The sequence below is a fragment of the Corvus hawaiiensis genome, chromosome 24 (genome assembly GCF_020740725.1).
Source record: "Corvus hawaiiensis isolate bCorHaw1 chromosome 24, bCorHaw1.pri.cur, whole genome shotgun sequence".
Taxonomy (NCBI): Eukaryota; Metazoa; Chordata; class Aves; order Passeriformes; family Corvidae; genus Corvus; species Corvus hawaiiensis.
This window is the reverse complement of record NC_063236.1, coordinates 6,254,087-6,277,783: the sequence shown is the minus strand read 5'-3', so window position 1 is coordinate 6,277,783 and position 23,697 is coordinate 6,254,087. Positions and strand designations below refer to the sequence as shown.

At 54.7% G+C, this 23,697-nt stretch overlaps 1 protein-coding gene across 3 annotated transcripts in view; it reads left to right on the top strand.

Moving 5' to 3' along the window:
* The window catches only part of CACNA1S (calcium voltage-gated channel subunit alpha1 S), a 47,863-nt gene that overhangs the window by 908 nt on the left and 23,258 nt on the right, over positions 1 to 23,697 (top strand). For 2 of the 3 annotated variants that reach the window (XM_048328280.1, XM_048328279.1), the window contains exons 1-15: positions 1,078 to 1,376; positions 5,428 to 5,533; positions 14,639 to 14,778; positions 15,280 to 15,413; positions 15,988 to 16,140; positions 16,393 to 16,598; positions 17,160 to 17,263; positions 18,871 to 19,019; positions 19,974 to 20,055; positions 20,556 to 20,716; positions 21,303 to 21,528; positions 22,089 to 22,296; positions 22,591 to 22,711; positions 23,151 to 23,265; positions 23,392 to 23,485. In XM_048328280.1, the coding sequence (XP_048184237.1) occupies positions 1,216 to 1,376; positions 5,428 to 5,533; positions 14,639 to 14,778; positions 15,280 to 15,413; positions 15,988 to 16,140; positions 16,393 to 16,598; positions 17,160 to 17,263; positions 18,871 to 19,019; positions 19,974 to 20,055; positions 20,556 to 20,716; positions 21,303 to 21,528; positions 22,089 to 22,296; positions 22,591 to 22,711; positions 23,151 to 23,265; positions 23,392 to 23,485 (2,160 nt within the window). In that variant the 5' untranslated portion in view covers positions 1,078 to 1,215. Of the gene's footprint in view, positions 1 to 1,077; positions 1,377 to 5,427; positions 5,534 to 14,638; positions 14,779 to 15,279; positions 15,414 to 15,987; positions 16,141 to 16,392; positions 16,599 to 17,159; positions 17,264 to 18,870; positions 19,020 to 19,973; positions 20,056 to 20,555; positions 20,717 to 21,302; positions 21,529 to 22,088; positions 22,297 to 22,590; positions 22,712 to 23,150; positions 23,266 to 23,391; positions 23,486 to 23,697 lie in introns of those variants that run through there. The other variant, XM_048328281.1, reaches the window with a different exon arrangement.

Here is a 23,697-nt window from a genome sequence, read left to right as displayed (position 1 = left end):
ACTCCTTTCTGGCCCCCAGCACAGCCGGCTGCACTCCTGGCAAGCATTTCCCTCGCCAGCAGAATGACCCCACGAAGCTGCGAGCAGGGCAGCACAGTCCCGTGGGTGGAGCAGCACCCTGGGGTGCAGGAGGTGGAGTGGGGCTCACTGGTCAGTCACAACAGCTGTAACATCTGTGCACCAGGGAGGCCATTTGCTGTGGGACATTGCTGTAAGCAATTAGATCTCTGCAGTTATTTTGCTGACAGTCTAGAAAACCCCAGGAAAACCCCCATGAATAACACTTCTGGTGCCTCAGTCCCCTGCTGTGGAAGGTGCTGATAACCCGCCTCTCTCCTTACCTCAGCTCGGGAGTTACCATACCATTCATCCAGTTAGGCTTTCCCAAGGCCAGCAGGGCTTGGCAGGACACAAATCCAACCCCTTGCTGGGTTCCTGCATCCCCAGACATCCTCCATACCCTGCATGCAGGACTTACCTCCGTAAGGCTGAGCAAGTGGTTGAGTGACTGGTGCCAGCCAAGGGTTTCCTCTGTGCCTCCAGAAGAGCAAGCCTGAGCACTTTTTGGACTCACCAGGATTCCCTGGAGCTCTGAGATTGGATCTCCAGCCAGTGAAATGGACCCAGCCTCAAAGACCCTGTAGCCCCCCAGTACCACACGGCCCAGGGCTCAGGTGACCAGTGTGCACCGGCTGATGGTGAAATCTTGCAGAGAACTGCAGATGGGATGAAGGGGGGACACTGGCCGGAGCTGGCTTCTCCATCTCCCCCTGCTGTGATTCAGCAAATGCAGGTAGCCCCAGGCTGCTTTCCAGTGCAGGGGGGACGCTGGGGACAGAGCTGACCTGGGACACAGGCGCTTCTCTTTCGGAGACAGTGCCCAGCACGGGCAGCCTGTCCCACCCCCAGCCCAGCCAGTGGCACGCCAAGCACTCGCCCGACTCCCCATGTGCTGGTAAAGAGGGAACAGCTGCAGGGGCCCTTCTGCTGCCTCAGGAGCTGGGACAGCACCCAGAGTCGGGCCGGGATCTAAATTTAAACTCGTGCTTTGTGTGTTTGTACATGCGAGCGCAGGCTCCAGCCCCCACTCCCCCACCACCTCCCCTGCTGCAGGGAGCAGACAGAGACCCAGAGGAGCTCCAGCTGGCTGGGACCTGGGGAAGGGGGGCTCGACTGCAGGGGAGGAGGGGGAGAGACATCTAGGGGAGCAACACCATGGAGCCTGCTTCTCCCCAGGGTGACGTGAAGAAGAGGCAACAGAAGGAGAAGTCCAAGAAGCCGGTACCACCGATAGCTCCTCGTCCACCCAGGGCTCTGTTCTGCTTAACCCTGGAAAACCCTCTGCGGAAGGCGTGCATCAGCATCGTGGAGTGGAAGTATCCTCTGGCTGCGGGGGCTTGGGGGCAGTGTGTGGGTGCCTGTGAGCATGGCACGGGTGCTGGGGGGCACGAGAGCTGTCAGCCTGTTCCAGGCTCGTGCCGACTGTCCCATCAGGCCTGTAAAAGGCAGCGAGGCACTCAGGGAGCCCTGGCCTAGGGAATGGCTGTGCAAACTGGGGCATGAATAGGCTGGTGGGGAAAGCTGGGGCTGAGGAGCGGGTCAGGCCACGGGGCCTTTGGTGGGGTAGGACAGGGACAGGCAGGGACAGCCTGGGGGCAAGGGACTTGTGGGAGTGAATGTGCTGTGCGTGTTGTGTGCTGGGGAGAAATGGGGGACAGGCTGTTGAGAGGGGAGGGGGTTTGGTGTGTCAGGAGGGGGCACAGTGCCCATCCTGGGGCGGGGGTGGGGTCAGGCTGGGGGAGTGAGGGCTGGGGACAAGGTGACACCCTGGGAGAGAGGTTTGGGGGTGGGTAGTGAGACCATGGTGGGTCACTTGGGATGGCTCTTTGTGTGTATCACCATTTGCCTGATCCCACAGCTGTGCTGTGCCCTGGTGGGGGGCTCCACCAAATCCTTGCTGACATGATTGTCCTCTCAGCTCCCTTTCTCATCCCTCCCTGGTACTGCTGTCACAGGTGAAGGCTTTTGTAGGTGATACTGTTCAGAGGGATAGTCTTTCTTTGTGCCTTTGGCTTACTGTTGTAGCGTGGGTGTTGCTTTTTGACCTTTTCACTGGGGCACTGTAGCTCAGAAATATCAAAAAGTCATGTTTCTGCCATGCATCCAGGAACTATCACTTTGTTCACCTGTATTTTATGTAAAGGAAGAGAGTGGGAGATGAAATATTTCACTTTGGTTTCAGCAAAACATTTGGGCTCTAGCAAAAACGATGGACTGGGGAATGGAATCAAGTTCTTCCACCACAACTTTTCTCATATTCTCTTATCTTTGTATTCCTGGCCTTGGCAGGATGATCCCAGCCCTGGCCAGGCTTTACTCTAGGAGGTGGCTTGGTCACTTTAGGCTGGATGTGTTGCTGTGGGGATACCAAAACCATACCCAGAGATGCTGCTTTGTCCAAAGCCCAGGGAGCCCTTGGCAGGCGTGAGGTCATGCTCACAGCTCTGGTGGTGCTGAGTTTGAGGCCTCTTTCCTGTACTGCAAAGGGACTCTCTGCCCTTCAGGGAGTGGGAGCAGAGCCAAAATTGGGGGGTTCTCATTTTATGTGTCTCTGGCAAGAGAAACGATGGTTCTGTGGGCACACAGAAGGGAGCTGTGCCTGTGTCTTAAACAGGCACTGAGTAGGGAAGAAACTCGTGTGTGCACCCAAGTGGCAGGGGAGGAGCTGGAAATAGGACTTACATCTTCCAGCAGGCTCAAACACGTTCTTCCTCCGGGGCCAGCACATGCCAGAGCAAATGCATAGCACATGGGGGGGTCTTTCCTGCATCAGGGCTCTCTGGAAGGGCAGAAGGGTGGGGATAAGTGGGTGCCCCAGCAGAAAGGTGGCATGTGCAGGTGGTTCTGACCTGTGCAGGACAAGTGATCCAGGGAGTCAGGTTTCTCCAGCCCCTGGCTGTATTTATACCCAGATGCACCTGGCTGCCCTCACTCAGGGATCAGGGTATGCGAGGCGTGACAGGGTCGGGTCGTTCCAGTTCCTGTGGGTTATTATGGTCTGCAGGGACATGCAGGCTGCCGAGGGGAGATTAGCTGTGACCGTCTTCTGTGGGGATACCAGGGCTGTGGGTTCAGTGTGGCAGTATGTATTCCTGCTCCTTGGGCCCATCGCTGCTGTGTAGCTGCTGCTGTCAGGGTACAAAGCTGAGCCACAGGAGTGGGCCTGATGCCTTAAGATGTCCTTTCTGGTGCTGCCTAAGAACTGATGCCTTAAGAGGCCTCCTAGAATCAGAGACTAGACAGGAGTAAGGGAATAAGAGGTATTTATTTGAAAGGCCTTCAAAGGTACACCCTGGGGAGCCTGAAGCTGTTCTCAAAATGGATCCCAAGATGGACCCCAGGTCACAAATTCTTCACACTTTTATAGGTTTGGTTCATTTTCATAGCAGGGTTAATTCTCCAATGAAAGCTTCAGTTTTCCCCTCAGCTTACCCCCCTTTTGAGGCTCTTTGGTTTATACTTTTGGCCTAGGACAGTCTTGGTGTCCTAGGAAAGCAGGGCTGGAGAGGCTTTGTTATGTCTACCTAGCATGAGAGAGCAGAAATTAACAGGCTACAAGAAACTTCAGAGTCACACACCAAGCAGTACAGAATTTGAAAAATATAAAGGTTAAAACCTAAGGCATCAGGCCAGGGTCTTTTTCAAGTAGTTAAAGGGTGGGTGCCATCACTCCACTCAGCCCAGAGTGGGTGAAAGTCAGGCTGACTTGAGGCAGAGGGGGTTTTATGCTGAAATTTGCTCTCATCTCAAAAAACCAATGCTCATTAGAACAAGGAAATCTGAATGTTGTGCAGCTTACTGGGTGTTGTGTGCATGACAGCCAGTCCAACAGCTTGGTGGTTGTTGGGATGTGTCTCACTTTGTGACGCCACTCTGGTATTTCAGGTCATTTTGCAGCCAGGAGAACTTAAGGCAGATGGGTGAGGAGTCTGGGGACCCTGGAGGGCCACAGAGCTGCAAGAGGCAAAGGCCTAATTCCTGCTGCAAGGGAGATGTGGGGACCCTTGGATGCCGTGTGGGGGGAGCACACTGGAGAGAAAGAAGTCAAATTGCAGGACAAGGAGATGAGGAGGATGCTCTGGGTCAGTGGCAGGAGGCAGAGACACTGTACCTGGTCACACTTCATGTCTGGGTTTTGGTTCAATTTGTTTGATTCCCACTGCATTTCTACCTCATAACTGTGCCAGACTTGAAGAACCACAAGCAGCAAGTGGATTCCAGTTACAGGAGCTCCAGCCGAGGTCACCCTTCAAGGAGGGCTTGTCTTGCTCTGTCCAAGCAGGCAGGGAAGCCTCCAACCCCTGGGCTCTGCCTCGTTCATTACCTGGCCACAAAGGGGAGCAGCTTTTCCAGCTGACTTCAGTGTTTAACGTGTCATCAGGTTGATGGATAGAAAGGTTCAGAAAAGGAGAAAAAGCCTGTGATGAGCCCAGGACACAGCTGACAGCACTCAGCCAGCTCAGCTGGCCATTGTGGATGGCATGCTGCCCAGGTGCCCCTCGCTCTGTGATGCTGGACTGGACACTGGTATGGCCACCAGAGCCCAAGGCAGCCCTCAAGGGAGAGTGCTGGGGGAAGCAGAGAGTGGGGGTCCCTGGAGGGAGAGCCTGGCTGCAAATGATGCCCTGGAGCCAGAGTTTGAGCTCTTTGGAGGCTTCAGGAAGGTGATAGCTGAAGCTTGTCCAAGCAGAGCAGTGACAGCAGCAGGAGCCTGCGAGTGACCAAGTGCTTGTCCCAGGGTCTTCATGGGGTAATAGTAAGTCACCCCTTTCCTTCTGAGATGTCAAACAGCAGAGTTTCTCTCTCAAAGGGGGTGGTACAGTCCCAGGCTGCGCACTCTGTTCTCTCCCAGCCCCAGGCACTCCTGGGGACAGTCGCAGGAGCGCTGCCTGTCCTGGAGCACCGAGGCTGGAAGGACACCTGGGGCTGTTCTGCCAGAGGAGACCCTGGATGAGCTGGTTTGCCCCTGGATACCTTCCAGCTAGGGCCATACAGCCCTTGTGAGGCCTGAGCAGCAGGGGTCTCCCTCGAGGATGCTGAGTGCAGGTGCTTAGGTTCAGTGCCTACATTATGCAAACGGGTCCTGACCCTTCGTGATGGTTCACTGAAGGATGAGGAGGGGGAAGCCACCAGCTCTCCTGTCCCTTTGTCCTGTGCCACAGCTGACCCTCTGCAGCAGCCACGCACTGAGTGTCCAGGCCCTGCAGCACCTGAGGATGTGCTGAGGCTGAGGTCTGGCTGCTCTCTGTGCTCTGCCCCCGTGGGGGGCTGGTTCTCCACCCACACCCCAGCAGGACAGGACAGGGCAGGGGTGGGATGGTACCTGCTTTTGCTTTCCTGTCTCCACTCCTTAACACTTCCTCTCAGACCCTTTGAGATCATCATCCTCCTCACCATCTTTGCCAACTGTGTTGCGCTGGCCATCTACCTGCCCATGCCTGAAGATGACACCAACATCGCCAACTCCAGCCTGGTAAGGAACAGTTGGGACCCCTGCCCGTGGCCCCGGGTGGCCGAGGGCTCTGCAGAGCTGCTCGCTTGGTGTGACACGGGTACAGGCTGGCAATACCTGTTCTGGGGGCATCTGCTGCCCCAGGGGTGCAGTCAGGCAAGTGTGGGTCCAGCCAAAGCTGCTGCAGTCAAAGGCAGGCAGGGATGGGAAGAAGTGGCTGCTAAATGGGTTTTCAGAGGGGCTGAAACCACCTCTGGGCTGAGGTCAAAGGCAGCAGGTCGGTGTGTGAAGTACATGTGAAGGAAGAATTGATGCCAATTAAAATAAAAAAATCCCACTGATTTTTTAAAATCACACTTTCAAAGGGAAACATTCTCTTCCAGAAAGGCTCAAATGGTTTGTTTCAGTGTTTTGGAGTAAATTCTTCTGGCCTTTCCTTTCAAAACTGTATTTTAATTTTGCTACTTTTTATTTAAGAGGGGAAAAAAACCTGTTTCTGTTAGGCAGAAAGATTACTCCTTTCCAATCATTCCATTTTCTTCCTCAGTCGCTCCAGTTTTCCTGGAATACGATGTTTTGATGTGACCCAAATCAACAGTCTGCACTATTTTTAGTTTACCACTCCTTTCTACTCTTCAGATCCCCGCTGTGGTTCAATCCACATTGATTTCCATTGAGAGACTGAGGGTGATTGAATCAAAACGTCTCAATCCCTCCTTTTAATGAAATGCTCTCTCCTGCTGGTTTCAGGGCTCCTCAGGGTAAATGCCCACGGAGGGGCAGTTCCTGGGGTGTTCCTTCAGCCTCCTGGCCGGTCTGACCAGCTTCCCCAACCCCTCACACTGGTTTTGGATTCTTCCCTGGCTGGGGGAGCATAGCAGGGTTTGGTAGGTGCAGTTACCTCAGGGGAGAGGTTAAAGAGGCAAAGCTGGGCAGGCTGACCATGGGAAGCAGGAGATGGGGACATGTTGCTGTTGTACCGGGAATGGTGAAAAAAGCGGCATACTTCGATCCAGAGGAAGGGGATGGGATTATTTATTAATTTCCAAACTCGTTTCTATAACCTGGTTCACTTGAATGACATAAGGTTATTGTCCTTTGACCATCCACCTCTCAGGATGATTGATTAAACCCTACAACACCCATTTCAAAATATTTCTCCAGTCAGTATCCTAACAGTACTGCATAACAAGCTGCAGGTGGCAAGATAAAAGTATTGTTTACAAAAACCTCTCACTGTTCCCAGCTAGCGTGCGTGTGAAAGCGAAACTTCCACATGGATTCTGGCAGAAAGCTGGAAAATTTCTCTGCATCAAGCTTTCAGCATCCACAGGGCCAGTGGGGATGGGGGCTTCCCTCTGGGGGGGCTCGGGATGTGGCTGAGCCCAGTGAGGGCAGAGCTGGGGGAAGCCCAGCGGCGTGTGGGGGTAAGGGCATGAAGTGGCAGCGGCCTCTCAGGGCTCCCAGAGCTGCCCAAGGACCTCTTCCATGAGCAAGAGGCAGGTGGGCAAGGACCAAGTGATGCATGAATGAAATTCCATCTGGTTTTATTTATTGTACATTAGATGACTTATGCTGTACTCTGCTGGGCGATTTTTCAGCCTGTTGCCATGCCAACAGCCCGTGGTATCAAGAGCCAGAGGCAGCCCCAGGCTGCTGTTCTTTCATCCCTGCTGGCTGTCCCTTTGTCACCACGTTCTGGTGGCTTTGCAGGAGCAAACCCAGCTGAGAATTAAGCCAGGGACCCATCGCCTGGGGCATCCTGCAGGTAGTGAGGAAAGGCTCGCTGAGGCATTTTCCTGCAGCAGAGAGGTGCTGTGATGCATTTCATCTCTCCCTGTCCCTTTTCTGGCTCTCTTCATTACCCAATCCTCTCTGGAGAGGGTTGAGTTTATAAAAAGACGTTGAAATTATTGAGAAGGCAAAATGTATGAGGGGAAACTGAGTCAGGGCAGTGAGGACGTTGCCCCACGTTGTTTGTGGAGGCAGGAGTGAGGTTCCCTCTCATCCAGGGAGCCTCCTGCAGCCCAGGCCCTCAGAGCAGTGACAGCCACTCTGCTTCAAAGCTCTCCAGCAAGGAGAGTCTCAGGAGGAGAGGATTCCTAGGAGACCTCTGCTGCCACTGCCTCCCTGCAAGGTTGGAACACCTGGAGAGCAGCCCCACTCTGTGTTTGCAGGACCAGCCAGGGAAGAGTTGCAGTCAGAGTTTACATTGGGTTTAGAATTAGGCTCATGAAAGCTTGGTTAATCAGCACTCATTTTTGGGGGGTGAAAAAATGCAATACCATAAAAATGAAAATAGTGAAATTAAATAACCCATAAATTTTCTAAGAATCCATTTTGCTTTGTCCTGGAAGAAGCACAGTTGTTTAATTTCAGCACATTTCATTATTATTCTTTCTATATTAGATTTCTTTAGATCCAGAAGGGTTTTTTTAACCCTGTTTTTATCTTTTCCTAATGGAATCAAATTATTTTCTTCAACCCTGATGAAAGGATTTTGACTTTTCAACTTGTTCAATAATTCACAGCATTTATTTGGACTTCTACTTGAGTTTCCAGAGTTTCAAATCCCACTGTTTTTCACCGGACACCTTACTCCAGGAGCAAGCAGCTTCAGAGTGTGTTTAGCAAGGCAGGTTATTCACAGGGATTCCCCCAAGAAAATACAGGTGGCTCTGTGTGACCTGGCTGCCTGACCTCTGTTTATGAGCAGAGAAGAAATAAAGCTGAATTTAGAGTACAGTTCATCTCCCAGGGCAGTTGAGCCATTCCTGCAGTTCCAGTGGGTGGTGTTTGACACACTGCACACACTGAAATATCTGGTTTTCATAGGATCATAGAATTGTTGTATGGTTTGGGCCAGGAGGCTCATTCCACCCTCTGCCATGGCAGGGACACCTCCCACTATCCCAGGTTGCTCCAAGCCCCGTCCAGCCTGGCCTTGGACACTTCCAGGGATGGGGCAGCCCCAGCTGCTCTGTGCCAGGGCCTCCCCACCCTCACAGGGGAGAATTTTTTCCTAATATTTAAATCTACTCTCTGTCAATTTAAAGCCAGCTCTCTTCAAAGTGTTTCCCCGCCAGTGGGATTCAAGGGTGGCTGCTTGGAGGGAGGCCAGCCTTTCAGACCACCAAAAAGCAGCTGTCCTGAGTCCTGTGGGCTTTGTAGGAGAACCAGGTAGGACATGGGGCCCAGGGAGTGGGGGACAGAGCTGGAGCTCGGACTGTCAAGAAGACAATTCAAGCAGCACAGGTAGTGGCCTCTGTGCAGGCACGCTGCTGTGTCACACGTGATGGCTTTAGGTGCTGTTCAGGCAGAATGAATGTTTGATGCTGAAAATCCCACCATTTTGGGCTGTATCTCAGCCCTGGGGTCAGGGAATTCAGTGCTTTTAAAGCCTGAACATAGCCTCAGGTGCAACTCGGTGACAGGAAGATGGGCGTCTGATGCAGTTGCAGGAGTCCCAGCTTTTCATCTGCTCTGGAGAGCTGTAGTTACTTGTGAGTCCTGCATGATGTCTGTCACCCCAGGGCTGTGTCATGGGCATCTCCAGGAACACAGGAACAGCTGCATTTGGGCAGCTGGCTCGTGTCCCACAGTCTCTGAGCACAGTTTGCTGGCCCATTGCTGGTTTTGAGGAGCTGTTGGGGCCTGTGCCTGGAGGTTGGCATGGGTTCCTTGCTGCTGGAGAGTCGTGATTGCATGTGGCTTTCCTAGAGCTTGGGGTCACCCTGGATCTCCTGGAGCCTTCCAGCAGCTGTGACAACAGGCAACACCCCGCATGTCTGCACGCACAGACTCGATGCCTGAGCTGCAGAAACTGCTGCTGCTCTGCTGCTGGCACCTGGAGGGGTGCACATGCAGCTGTGTGAGCCACCCCTGCCTCCCTCCTTCCCCTCACTCTGGCCTGGGGCCACTGGCAAGGGCTGGCACCCTGCCCAGCTTGTGGCTTGGCCACCTCTGTGGTCACCCTGGGGTTTTGGGTAGGCAGATGGGCCGGGCCCCTCTCATCTCACTCTCCACAGCTCACTGCTCATCCTGAGTGTCACTCACAACACCACAGCCTCCTTGCCCTGCGGTCCCCAGCTCCACAGCAAGGCTTCCTTGGAAAGGACCTTGCTGCCCCTCTGCTCCCAGCCCTGGAGGAGGCTGGGTTGGCTGCAGCTTCTTGAGATTTCTGTTCTTCCAGCTGGGCTCTCCATGCCCTGGGTCTGACAGGCACCACTGAGCCCTTGTTCATACTGCAGTCAAATCTGTCTGGTTTTGGTGACTGAGCTGGTAGCACCCACCAAAGCCTTTTCAAACCAAGCAGACCTAAGACATCTAGTGCAGGGAGAAGCCTCGGGAACGCCACCAAGGTGTCTCACAGACGTGGGAACAGTTGTGGGACAGCTGGTGTGACGTGAGGCAGTGAGGAGCTCTGGATAGCCAGCGAGGGAGATGCAGTGGAGAACAACTTGTAGGACCTGTCCACTCTGAGCTCTCAGAGCTGCTGTAGGGGGGTTATGGCTTTCCTGGTTCCTGTGTCTGCAGCCCTGGTGTGTCTCTTGTTTGTGGGCAAGGAGGAGCTGTGGCTGGAGAATGTGGCAGGCAAGTCACAGCATTGCAGAGCAGCTAGGGGTGGAGTGACCTCTGGAGATGATCTGCTCCAACTACCCGCTCTAAAAAATCTGTGCAAACAATTCAAAAATTCTCCCAAATTCTTTCCTGCACGTCTTCCCATCCCAAGTACTTCCTGTGCTGTGACAGAGGCCATTGTGGAGAGCAGAAGTGTTTCTCTTGATGTCTCGTCCTGGCTGTGGTCTGCAGCAGTCCCAAACCCCGCCTGCCTTCCACTGTGCCCTTCCCAAGCTGGGTGCCAGGGTTTCCCACCACTCAGGGGAGACTTCCTTGGCTCCAGCTCTCACTTTCATCTTGTTTTCCAAAGGAAGGGGATCCTGTGAGATTGCTGTAAATGTATTTCCATGCATTACCTGTCCTGTCCCCTTCTCTGTCCCACATCTGCAGGGTTTCGTTCACCTCCATTCGGGGAATAGGAGAAGGACTCTGAGCTGCTCTGTTTTGCAGAGGATGATTGCTGCAAGCCTCTGGGGAACACCTTTACAGATGTTTTATGGTTACAAAGGGCTTAGAAAGACTTGAGCAGCGCAGCTCTCTGTCCTGCATGTCCTGGTGCTGGCATCACGTGCCTGTGTCCTGGTCAACCCATTGCTGCACCTCCAAAAAATGTTTCTATTAGGGTGGGCTGGAGCTGCAGGGGAGAAGGGGAGCAGGGCCCAGCTGGGACTGGGAGGCTCAGGGGGAGGTGCAGGGCTGATGGCACAGGAGCAAATGGCACGGAGAAGGGCAGAGAGCTGGAGACAGTTTGGAGGAGTCAATGGGGAGGGTGAGGGCTGTGAGGTCTTGTTGCAGGTGGATGTAGCAGGGGTAACTCTCCACCTGTGGTCATGCTGTGCCCTCACCACCTATGCCCCACTTTGCCCAGCTGGGAGACTCCATTCAGACCCTGCTTCCCCTGCTCCCTGGGAGAGGGCCCCAGGTGATGCCTTGAGAGGCCACCTAAAAACAGAGACTAGACAGGAGTAAGGGAATAAAGGTAGGTATTTATTTGAAAGGCCTTCAAAGGTACCCCTGGGGAGCCAGAGGCCGTTCTCAAAATGGACCCCGAGATGGACGACAGGTCATGAGTTCTTCACACTTTTATAGGTTTGGTTCATTTGCATAGCAGGGTTAATTCTCCAATTAAAGCTTCAGTTAATGATGTTATTTCCACAAGCTTACCCCCCCTTTAGAGGCTTTTGGTTTATACTTTTTGGGCCTAGGATGGTCTGGGTGTCCTTGAAGAGCAGGCCCGGAGAGGCTTTGTTATGTCTACCCAGCACGAGAGAGCAGAAGTGAACAGGCTGCAAGAAATTTCAGAGTTACACACTGGGCAGTACAGGATTTGAAAAATATAAAAGTTAAAACCTAAGGCATCAAGGGACATAAAGTGGGGCTCGTTCCAGAGTCCCGTGTGGCTGCTGGGACTGGGAGCTGACGATGCTGAGCAGGCTGGGGCTGTGTCTGTGATGTTGTGTCACATCAGCGTGGTGCACACTGTCACCCTGCTGCCCACGGCTCATCCAGCACCATGGGTGGGGTTCCTGTGTGCCCAGAGGGTTACAGAGACCTGTATCTCTTCCTAGTGGCTTTTTGGCTCTTCACACCCCCAATGCCAGCTGTGCCAGACAGCCCTGTGCCCTGCCCTAAGCATCCCTCAGTGGGGAGCCAGCCCTGAGTTCTGGGGTGAGGAGGGGACAGTGGGTGGCAGTGGCACAGAGTGTGGGTCCCCAGCTGCCAGAAGCTGGCCAGGGCTTCAGTGAAGCCAGCAGAGCTGTGTCTGTCCATGGCACGTGCAGGCTGTGCAGTGTGGCCCTCATGGCATGGGCACGGGGTGGCGACTGGGCCGTGAGTGCAGTCCCTGTGCTGACCTGCAGCCTGGGCAGCACCAGGGCTGGAGGGAGCACTGGGTGATTTCTTCTCAAACCAGCCTGGGCACAGGAAGTGGGGTCTGCACCAGTGAGGGACGTGTGGTCCCTGACCTGGTGTGAAATCTGCCAGGATGAAATATCCTTCAGCTTCTTCCTGCTGGTCTTTGGAGGCTGCACTAAGTTTGCCCTGGCTTAGGCTGCTGCATTGTAGCCATGTAAGTTTAATTGCCAGTACTGTACTTGATCGCAGCCCAAAAAGCCACCCATGGCCTGGGCTCACCCCCACAGCAGGAAGGGGATGCAGGTACTGGTGGGGATTCTGGCCCTGTGCCCCGCTCAGGTGAGACCCCACCTGCAGAGCTGCCTCCAGCCCTGGGCTCCCAGCACGGGAAGGACCTGGAGCTGTTGGAGCAGGTCCAGAGAAGGCCACAAAGATGCTCTAAGCCTGGAGCCCCTCTGCTCTGGAGCCAGGCTGGGAGAGCTGGGGGTGTTCACCTGGAGAAGAGGAGGCTCTGAGGCCTCATTGCAGCCTTCCAGTACTTGGAGAGGGCTTATAAGAAAGATTGAGACAAACTTTATAGCAGGGTGTGTTGCAGTAGGACAGAGGGTGACGGTTTTAAACTGAAAGAGGGTAAATTTAGATTAGTTATAAGAAAAAAATGTAATACAGTGAGGGTGGTGAGGCCCTGGAACAGGCTGCCCAGAGAAGCTGGAATTTGCTGTTCTGTCCCTCCCAGGCTGGGGGAGGGTGGCTGGGAGCAGGGGGCTGCCTGCTGCCTCTTCCTTGGCCCAGGTTTGAACCTTGCTGCTCACTGGCTGGACCTGGTGAGCAAATACCCTTGAAGCTGTCCAAAGCACCATTCATCTGCTGTGGGCTTCTCAAAGGGAGCTCTGAGGAAGAGCAAGTCACCTTTTGATTCTGGGCAAGGGGTTTTCAGAGGGAGATCCCTTCTTGTGAGAGACCCTGGAGCCTGAGTCTGTTCTGCTGGAAAATCAGGGCATGGAATTGACTTTTTGCAGTGCTGGATCCTGACATCAGCCTCAGCAGTTGCATCCTGCTCCAGGCTGGATCCTGACACTCACCAGCCTCAGCAGCTGCAGGGCTGCTGTAGCTTGCAGTGGGCTTTCCTGCTTTTCCTCTGCAGCTGAGGGGACACCCCACCACACCACTGGCTGCTGGCATGGCTCTTCAGCCCCTCTGTACCTGAAATGATCCCCATGGCAGTTTTATTTGCATGGGATTAGCAAGGACAGGCTTTGGGGGACAGTCCAGGGGGCATTTGTCCCCTAAGGGTGGGAGGTGAGCAGTGTTGAGTTGCCATAGTTAAAACCTTGAAGACAGAGGCAATGCCAAGATCTCTGCCCTCAGAGCCAACAAGAAACTGGCATTGTGTGGGTGACAGTCACCTGGGGACACGCAACATGCTCACTGCTTTTGGACATGGTAACTGAGTGAGCAATGCTTCTGTCTTGGGCTCTGGCCCTGGCTTTGTAAAAGGAGAGGATTTTCCATTTGGCAGGGCATGGGGACCCTGGGAGAAAGGTGTGCTCACAGCACTACAGCATTCCCCAGTGGAGACCCACTCCCAGTTTGGTCTCAGAGAGACGTTTGTGCCTTTCTGAGGGTGATTCCCTGGAGATCCCAAGCAGGGATGCTCTTTGCCCTTCAGGGGATATAGGCTGAGGAGAGGGACCAGGGAACACCAGAAATATAAATAGCCCCATCCACCTGGCTGCTTCAGAAGGCTTCTAATCCCAGTCTGAAAGGGACATGGGCAGCAAGGGCAGGGATGGCAGTGATGGGCAGAGCCAGCTGGGCACAGGCAGCTCTTGGCTGCGCTCCAGGGACAGATGAGCCATCCTGGCCCTGCAGCTGCAGGGCTGTGCCAAGCCCCTGCAGTGGGGTGCCAGCTCCTGCCTGGGAGGGGGTGCAGCACCTCTGCCCAGTGAGCCCCAGGCCCATTTCTAGCAGGTCACTTTGCCAGGCAAATGTCTGGCATTAGGCAGGAGGTCTTGAGCCCAAGGCCTCCATTCCCTGGGAGCTTCCTTATCACCCCAGACAAAAGGGAATGCCTGATACAGCTGGCTTGTCCCACAGTGACTGTGCAGGGTCTCCAGGACAGACCCAGCAAGCCCTCAGCTGGAGAGGATGAGAAGGTGAGGTCAGTGCTGCCTGTAGGAGGAAGGCTGTGAGGGAATGAGAGATGAGCAGCAGGGAGGAGAGGCACAGAGGAGCAGTGCCTTGGGCCAGGCACCTTTAGGTGGCTTTGCTGGAGCAGTTTGTAGGAATAGGCTCAGGGCAGGGTCCTGGCAGGGGCTGTTAAAGGGATGGGAGGGGCATGCTGCAGGCCAGAGAGTGGCAGGGGGACATTAAAGGGATGGGAGGGGCATGCTGCAGGCCAGAGAGTGGCAGGGGGACATTAAAGGGATGGGGGGCATGCTGCAGGCCAGAGAGCTGCATGTGGTGGCTCAGCACTGGTGCCACCCCTTGTCCCCAGGGTGCTGGTTGGGGTGTGTAGGGGGGTACAGATGGGGTGGCAGCAGGGACTGAGCTGGAGTCACAGGGGGGTGACTGTGCACGGTGAGGACCCCAGGGGAGGTGACAGTCTGGTCTGATGAAGCATTCTCTCCTGCTTGCCTTTGCAATCCCCAGGAGAAGATCGAATATGCCTTCCTCATCTTCTTTGCCATCGAGGCGATGCTCAAGATAATTGCCTACGGCTTTCTTTTCCACACGGATGCCTATCTCCGGAACGGCTGGAATGTGCTCGACTTTTCCATTGTGACTCTAGGGTAAGGAAAAGTGGGAAGGCTGCTGCTGTTCGGCTTGTGCCAGGCCTGTTCCACAGCCAGTCAGGGACTGGTTTTTCTAGTGATTGCAATGTGTTTGGGGATAACTCCTTGACTAAGTTCATGGCCTTCTCCCATGGGCTCCCTTTTCCTGCTCTGACATCCACTGGGATCCTCTCTCACTCCTGTTTCTTCCTGTCTTGACTCCTTCATGCTTCTTAGGTCCCCTGGAGAAAGGGGGTGGCATGGGGTCCTCCAGGGTTTGCACACAGGGTGGGAGGTCCCAGGCTGTCAGCAGTGGAGCCGTGCCCAGGAGCTGGACTTGCCAAGAGCTGCCCCCTGGGTGAGGCTGAGCACAGCTGGCAGTCCTGGCCTCACTTTTCTGCCTGCAGAGCTCTGAATCCTTAGCTCAGATTCCTTGGTCTCCATTCTCATGCTCTTCTCTTTTTCCTTGTCCTTCCTTCTGCTTCTCCTCCTTCCCTCCCTATGCCCTGGCTCTTTCAGGCTCATCACCATGACCCTGGAGCAGGTCAACGTGAAGCAGGGAGGGCCTTCGGGGGGAAAAGGCGGCTTTGACGTGAAGGCCCTGCGAGCGTTCCGTGTGCTGAGACCCCTGCGCCTGGTGTCCGGAGTGCCGAGTGGGTGCTGGGTGCCCTGCTGTCAGGAAGGGCTGGTGGCTGGACGGGACCTCTGGGCCTGGCCAGGGTGGGGAGCCTTGGGACGGGTTTCTTGTTGCTGCTGGATCAAGCCCAGCTACAAAGTAGGTGTAAAGGAGGCACAGGTCCTTGCTTGTTCCTCCAGGTGGTAGTTGTCAGCCCTGGGGATCTGCAGGTTGGCACACATGTGGCTGCCTCCAGGACTCAGCGTCAGTGCCTTTGTGTGGCCAGGATCTCGCTCAAATTTCTCAGAGCAGGGATCTTGTTCTTCCGTAACTGCTGTGAATACAGCCAGGATGAGAGCACCAGAACAAAGGGAGGGGCATGAAGCAGCCTTCAGCACTGCCTGGCTCTGTTGTGCTCTTCCATGTGCTTTCATGGTGGGTAGAAGAAAGGATTTCCTGCTTCAGAGATTTCAGTCCCGCCCCACCTGTGCCCCTCTTCCCTTGGCAAGGGGCATTTCAAAGGCTGCTTGTTGGTGGGCTGGCAGGGATGCAAGGTGCACCCAAAGCTGTTTAGGAAGTGGTTGACCTCCTCTCCCTTCATCTTTGTGCAGGCCTTCAGGTCGTCCTGAACTCCATCATCAAGGCCATGGTGCCCCTGCTCCACATCGCCTTGCTGGTCCTCTTCATGATCATCATCTACGCCATTGTTGGGCAGGAGCTCTTCAAGGGCCGGATGCACAAGACCTGCTACTACCTTGGGACAGGTAGAGTGTGGTGGGAGGATGCAGCAGAGGCGTCTCTGTGTGGCTGCTGTGAGACCGCAGGGATTCTGTGTTCAGCAGAAAGCGTGGCCTTGCCAGCATCAGGCCTGGGAGCGCGGCAGGACTGAGGGATGTGTGAAACAGCGTGAAGCTGGGCGTGAGGGGTGGTGAAAGAGGCGCCATTTGGAAGGGGAGGAAGTGTGGGCTGCTGTGTTTGGCCTGACCTGCTGCTCACACCATGGCTTTGCTCCTCAGATGTGATTGCCACGGTGGCATCAGAGAAGCCAGCCCCATGCACCGGCTCCGGCCACGGGCGACACTGCACCATCAACGGCACCGAGTGCCGCAGTGGCTGGCCAGGGCCCAACAACGGCATCACCCACTTCGATAACTTCGGCTTTGCCATGCTCACTGTCTACCAGTGCATCACCATGGAGGGCTGGACTGAAGTTCTCTACTGGGTAGGCTGCAGCACTTTGTGCCCAGTTTGGTGGAGGTGATCCTGGTCTTGGCTCAGGGCAGGGAATGCCCTCCTGGAGACAGCACCCCATGGCAGGGCTCTACCTGTGAAAGACTTCTGCCCCCACCAACCTTCTTACTGAGATGCACATCCCATAACACACCAGTCATGTCTCTGCATCCCTGCAGGCACTGCCTGAGCTGTCCTTGCTCTCCAGGTAGACAGGAGATTGCTCCAGCTCCCACCCTCGTGTGGGCCAGGCACAGCAATGCCTGTGGATGCTCCTCCAGCAAAGCCCATGTTTTGCAGTCCTTGGGAGACAGTCGTGCTGAAGCTTAGGCTTGGGGCTGATGTTTAAGTCTGCTCCCAAAATGCTTGGGTCCAGCTGTAAACCAGACACAGTGTTCTAGGCAGCCAGGACTTGGAGCCAGGTTTATGTGCCGCCATCCCAAGCACTCCCTTTGGAGGGGGCAAAGATCGCAGAGGCTGTTGAGGGGCTCTAAGGGGAAGCAGACAGCGGACAGTGCCTTCAGAATATTTCACCTGCATCTCTCCTTGCCAGGTAAATGATGCCATGGGGAATGAATGGCCCTGGATCTACTTTGTCAGCCTTATCTTACTTGGCTCCTTCTTCGTGCTCAACCTGGTGCTGGGGGTGCTCAGTGGGTAAGTGCCACCCTACCCTTTCTGCCAGCAGAGGAGTTTTAACTATACAAGAAAGAAGTCTGGAAAAGTTCTGTTCTTTTTCCTCTCTCATTCCTCACCCTTTTTTTGTTTTGCATGCTTAGAAACACTGAGCCGTGAGTTACATTTTGTGTTAGTGTCCATGGCTTTCTGACGTTTTAGCTCAACACTCAACACAGAAATCTTTTCCCTGTGGCACAAGCAGCTGTCAGCAAGCCCAGCCTGGGAGCACGTGGGTTGTGGTGTGTTCTGCCAGCACACCCAGCAAAAGGAGCTGAGCGGGCAGCAGTGGTCACTCCACGGCTGTGGGTCTGGACACTCCTCACTGGTCCCTCCAGCTGCCCTCCTGCTGTGAGCACACACAGTTTTCTCATGGCCAGCCTAAGGAGAACATCTTTGATGAGTGCAAGGGATCCAAGAGAATGATTGTTAGTCTAATTACTGCTTCAACAGCCTTGTCCAAGTACACCAATGAGCTGTCATCAGTCTGTTATGACAGTCTAGGCCAAATTCAATTAGTGTTAATTCCCCCAGTGGTACAGTTAAAACCTGAGATGTTACGCTCAACCTACCAAGCGTTGCTGTGGGACTGCTACCATCCCAGTTTTGTTGCTTGGAAATATGTGTTGTCCTGGGAAGTGAGGGGGGCTTTTCTTCTCAAGTCTGTGTAGGGTCAGGGTCTTTTTTATGTGTTTCAATCCTTGTTTGTGCAAGTGGATCACTCTTGTCATCTCTGTTAGTTCACAGGGTTGGTTATACCCTAATTACTTGGATTTGTTAGGCCTCTAATATGACAAGAGCCATGCCACTGCAACATTAAAACAAATTGGGTATTACTATAACTAAAACAAGTTAAAAAGCACAAGATAAACCACAGGAACCTGACTCTTGTATAGGGTTGGCTGTAACAGCAGGACAAGCTGGACTACAGTCATCTGATCCTGGAGTAAGTTGCTGGCATGGTAAAGGTTCTGAAATAACATTGCAAATACAGCTAAATTATGTTTGAGATCAGGAAAATTATTGTTACCATGTCTGAGACCTATTACTAACACAGGCACCACCAGCACGGCTGGGCAGCAGGTCCACAGTCCTGCCAGACACCAGGAGAGAAAAGAAATTAATTGAAAGAGAGCAGGAAGAGTGGGCAAGGACATTGGCAGACCTGTCCTTTCCATGTTACCGTGAAAAGAGTGTCCTGTTTACCTGCCATGTGATGAGCTTACCTTCTTTCCATGTGGAGAGCTTGGGGCACATTTTTGGCCCCAGGATGGGTGAGACCCCACTCTGATGCTTAGCAGGACAGGGGAACTGCCCTAGCTTCCAGCATCTGGTGTCCAGCTGCAGCACCCCGCAGCGAGGAGCTCCCAAAGAGCAGCAGTGGTGGGGAAGGAGCCCTGCCTGCCATCAGGTGATGGCCCCATGACCCTGCATCGTGGGCCAAGAAAGAGGAAAGTCACCGGAGCAGTGGAGGGGCAGCGCTGGTGGCAGGGTACTTCAGGACTTTCTACAAGGGCTGGCCTGGCACAGAGCTGTGGTTCCTGACCTCCACGCCATCCCCTGAGCCTGTGCTGCTTGCCTTGTCGCAGAGAGTTCACCAAGGAGCGCGAGAAGGCCAAGTCGCGGGGCACGTTCCAGAAGCTGCGGGAGAAGCAGCAGCTGGAGGAGGATCTGAAGGGCTACATGGACTGGATCACCCACGCTGAGGTCATGGACAGTGATCGGGCCAGGGGAGAAGGTACCAGCTCTGCTTGGTCACAGACCCTTAGCGGGGGAGTTGGGTTCCTAATGCTGGCCACCTAGAGAGGCAAGGTGGGAATCTCTGAAGAAGTCACAAAGACTCATTTTGCCTAAAAGACCCATGAAACAAAATGCTTTGGCTTCTGCAGAACAGTTTCCCTCCTCTTTTTTTTTTAAATTTTGCTGAATCTGACCCAAACTAGCAATGATTTATCCCTGGTGCTAATCCTCCACCTCAACCACAGTATTTAATATCTGCAGACCCCAAGCAAGGCCTGAGTCTCCTTTGGCAAGAGGCACTTAAATGGCCATGAGGAGCGTGTGCCCCTGGTGTGCAGGGGTGCCGTGCAGGGCCACAAGCTCTCACACTAGCAGATGCATGAATTTCTTGCCATCATTTGACAATTTCAAGGGGTTAGAAGGGGTTAGCCTGTATATCCACCTCAGGGAAGGAGGTGGATATACAGGCATCTAAAAAAGCTCAGCAAAGCCTGGGGAGCTCTACCACAGAGCCACAGTGTCTGCCGTGCCACCCTGCCTGGTGAAAGCACTTTAAATGCCTCGAGCTGAGTGATGCATGTGTGCAGAGAGCCTTGGGAAACACTGGGACAGACAAAATGCCTCTTCCAGAGCTGTGGCCCGTGTTCTGTTCAGCCTTTGCTCAGATCCCAACTGGCCCCAGTTTTTTCCATGCTGGGGTACCTTCTGCTGTCCATCTCTGGGCTGCCTCTGCTCTTCCTGCAGGGCAGGAATTCCTGGTGCTTCGTGCTTGGTTTGCACCTGATCCTCAGAGCCTTCTGCCCAACTTTTGGTTGCTGACTCCCTGGGATGGCATTGTTTTGAGTTCCCTTCTGATGGGGAAGCTCTTCCTGGTGTACTTCTGGAAGAGGTTCCCTCCCACATGTTCTTCCCAAGGGCTCCAAGAAAAGCCTGTAAATGTCCTTCCCTCTAGGTATGATGGCATCGGATGAAGGAGGGTCAGAGACAGGGAGCTTGTATGAAATTGAGGGCATGAACAAGTGGATTCTCTTCTTGTAAGTGTGCTCTGGCTGAACCATCTGCTTGTATGTGGGCTTCCACTGCCTCTCACTTGCTGGCCCAGCTGGGCCAGGCTTTCCTGGTCAGCCACCAGTTTCTGGCAGAGAGACAGGGACTGGTGCTTGGGGGAAGATGCAAACATCGGGCAGCAAACAGGGAATTTGGCTGGTACTGGCAAAAAGCTTTTCAAGGTGAACAGTGTCCTTGCTGTGGGACCAGGCTCCAAGCATCCTCCCATGGCCTGTGCAGCACGGCATGTAATTCAGGAGCTGTGCCTGCAGCTCCTAACCAGAGGTGCTGGAGGCCAAAATTAAGCCAGGAGGGTGAATGACCTGCAGTGCCTGAGTGAATGCACTGAGTTCCAGGGGCAGGTTGTGGTCCTCATCCCTTTTCAGGGAAGGCACTCAGAAGAGGGAGCAGGGGTGGCTTTGCCCTGCAGGCACAGCCCAGGAGCCTGGGTCTGGCCAGCCCTGCTGATCCTTTGCCATCTCTCCAGCCGTCAGTGGAGGCGTTGGAACCGAATGTTTCGTAGGAAGTGCAGGGATGTGGTGAAGTCCAAGTTCTTCTACTGGCTTGTCATCCTGATGGTGGCACTGAACACCCTCTCCATCGCCTCTGAGCACCACTTACAGCCAGACTGGCTGACACAAGTGCAAGGTAAGCAAAGAGCCTAAGAGAGAAGGAGGGCCCAGGACACCCTGCTGCCCCAGAGACTTGTGTGAACTGCTGTGAGTGCACAGCCACAGCGGCACTGCACAGAGGCTCTTAGACACACACAGAGCCTTGTTGCCACACAACTCACACTGACCATGCGTGTGTACTCTTAGGGACATGATCTTGCCTGGTGAGCACACACACAGTGTGTCCGTGGCACCTCTGCACATGAACACACGTGGCACGCACTTGAGCAGTGCAGCCACTGCACCTCCACCCACCCACACACACCCAGAGGCACATGGAGCACAGGTGTGCACACACACACACAGCTCAGCCCCACGTGCACACGCACACCCCACGTGCCCACCCTGCAAGGACTCACGGGCGCTGTACAGCCGTGTGCTCACACACACCAGCACACAGTTGCACATCACCCCCTCACCTTCCTCCCGTGTGGTCCGCGAAAAACAGCAGCTCAGGGCTGGATGGGCCAGAGGAGGGTGAGCAGCCCTGCCCTCCTTCCCTGCCTGCCCAGCCATGCCGGGATTGAGGCCCCTGCTCTGACAGGCCGGATCTCCCACCCCAGACAATGCCAACCGGTTGCTGCTTGCCCTCTTTGTGGCCGAGATGCTGCTGAAGATGTACGCGCTGGGGCTGCGCCAGTACTTCATGTCGCTCTTCAACCGCTTCGACTGCTTTGTGGTGTGCTCGGGGATCCTGGAGACCATCCTCGTGGAGCTGGGCACCTTGTCCCCGCTGGGCATCTCCGTGCTGCGCTGCATCCGACTCCTCCGCATCTTCAAGATCACCAGGTTGGGGAGGGAGCTGTGGGTACTGGCAGCTCACGGTGCCCAGGCATCACTCACAGTTCCTGGGCATCACTGGCCCCGTCCCCAGGGGAGGCTGCAGCGTGAACAGAGCTGGTGGCTGCTGGGTGGAGGAACTAGGCCGAACTGGGGATTTGTCTCCAGGCCATGGTTTACTGGGAGTGGCGAGTAGGACAGAGCTGAGGCCCCACTCTAGCTCGGGGTTCTAGGATGTTGTGAATGGGGGTGCTGTGGGCCAGGACTCGTAGCTCTTCTTTGTGGCCCCAACCCACTGTGTTCACCCCTCTTCCCCATCCTGCTTGCTGGTGCCCTGTGCAGGCAGCAGCGTTATCTTGCTTGTCACACCACGTCTGCAGCTTCGTTTCTTCCTCTTGGAGCCTGCCTGGAGCAGTCCCAGAGCCCAGCCTGGGTCCAGAGTCCCCCTTGTTGGGCTGCTGACACATCACCTTGGTCCCTTTGGCTAGGTTCCCTGTGCCTGCCTGGTCCTGCCCACAGCCTTCCCCACTCTTTCACCTCCCACATGCCCCTATCTCTCCTCTTCCCAGGTACTGGACATCTTTGAGCAACCTGGTGGCCTCTCTGCTCAACTCAGTCCGCTCCATTGCCTCTCTGCTCCTCCTCCTCTTCCTCTTTATCATAGTTTTTGCCCTGCTGGGCATGCAGCTCTTTGGGGGCAAGTTTGATTTCGAGGACATGGAAGTGCGCCGCAGCACATTTGACAACTTTCCCCAGGCCCTCATCAGTGTCTTCCAGGTTTGGGGCTGTGGGAAGGACAGCGGGGGGCTGGGGGTCTCCAGGCAGGAGTTAGGTCTCAGGGGGATGTGGGTTTGTGGGAGTGATGTGGCTTTGGGACAGGAACAGGGAAATGCAACTGGAGTCATGAGCAGTAGTTCAGGTTCAGGGCTGAGCAGAAAGGAGGGTTTGACCATGGGGCTGGAGGGGCTGTGAAGGTTTGGGGCTGGAGCCAGCAGGGTAGGATCAGTCTGTGGGGTTCTGTCATGCTCTGCTGTGAATGCTCCTGAGTCTTTATTACTGCTCTGCTCCCAGATCCTGACTGGAGAGGACTGGAATTCCATCATGTATGATGGGATCATGGCCTACGGGGGCCCATCCTTTCCTGGCATGCTGGTCTGCATCTACTTCATCATCCTCTTTGTTTGTGGGAACTGTATCCTCTGCCTGCAAAGCCAGGCCCAGGCCCCCTGCACCCAGCCCCATAGCATCAGCTGCACAGGACTGGGAAGGGGGGAAACAGGGGCTCCCCTCAGTGATTCAATGCTTGCCTTAAGCTTTTCGGTTCTGAACAGCAGTGGAATAAACCACGGGCTTCAGGGCTTGCACTGGTGGTGGCTGAAGGCTGGGGTCTGGAGGAAAGCACATCTGGAGCAGGTCTGGATGTCTGGCAGGCAGAGATTCAGCCAGAGAGGGCAGCCAGCTCAGAGCTCAGTGCTCACAAGGGATGGATGCTGGTTAGGGATCACCAGCCAGGGTTATCACAAGGGCCAAGCTCCAGGAGGGTTTCTAAGGGCACCCTGGAGACCACGGATGGCTCTGGCCACATCCTCCAGACAGGAACCAAGTCCGTGTCCTTAGCACTGTTCTCCCAGATATCCTCCTCAATGTTTTCCTGGCCATCGCCGTCGATAACCTGGCTGAGGCTGAGAGCCTGACTTTAGCCCAGAAGGCCAAAGCAGAGGAACGCAAACGGCGGAAGATGTCCAGGTGAGTGCTGCCATCCCCAGCCATGGGAGCTCCCAAACAAGGTGCTTGGGTGTGAGGGGACAGAATGACCTTTCCTGTGGCCCCTGCCCAAACTTCAGTTCCTGCTCTCCCCTCCTCTCTGCTTAGAGGTTACCCAGAGAAGACTGAAGAGGAGAAGCAGATGATGGCAAAGAAACTGGAGCAGAAAGCAAAGGGAGAAGGGATTCCCACAACAGCCAAGGTCAGTTCTGGTGGAGGTGAACCTTGGAGAGCTCCTGGGGAGGGCCCAGGCTCCTTCTCCCACCAGCCAGGATAGACAAAGGCTTGGAGCCAGCCTGAGTCTGGGCTCTTGACCAGAATCACTCCTCGTTGTAGCATCCACTGGTGATGGGTGCTGTTGGTGATGGGGGCTCTCTGGGCCCAGGCAGGACACGTTGGCTGGTGACACAGCTC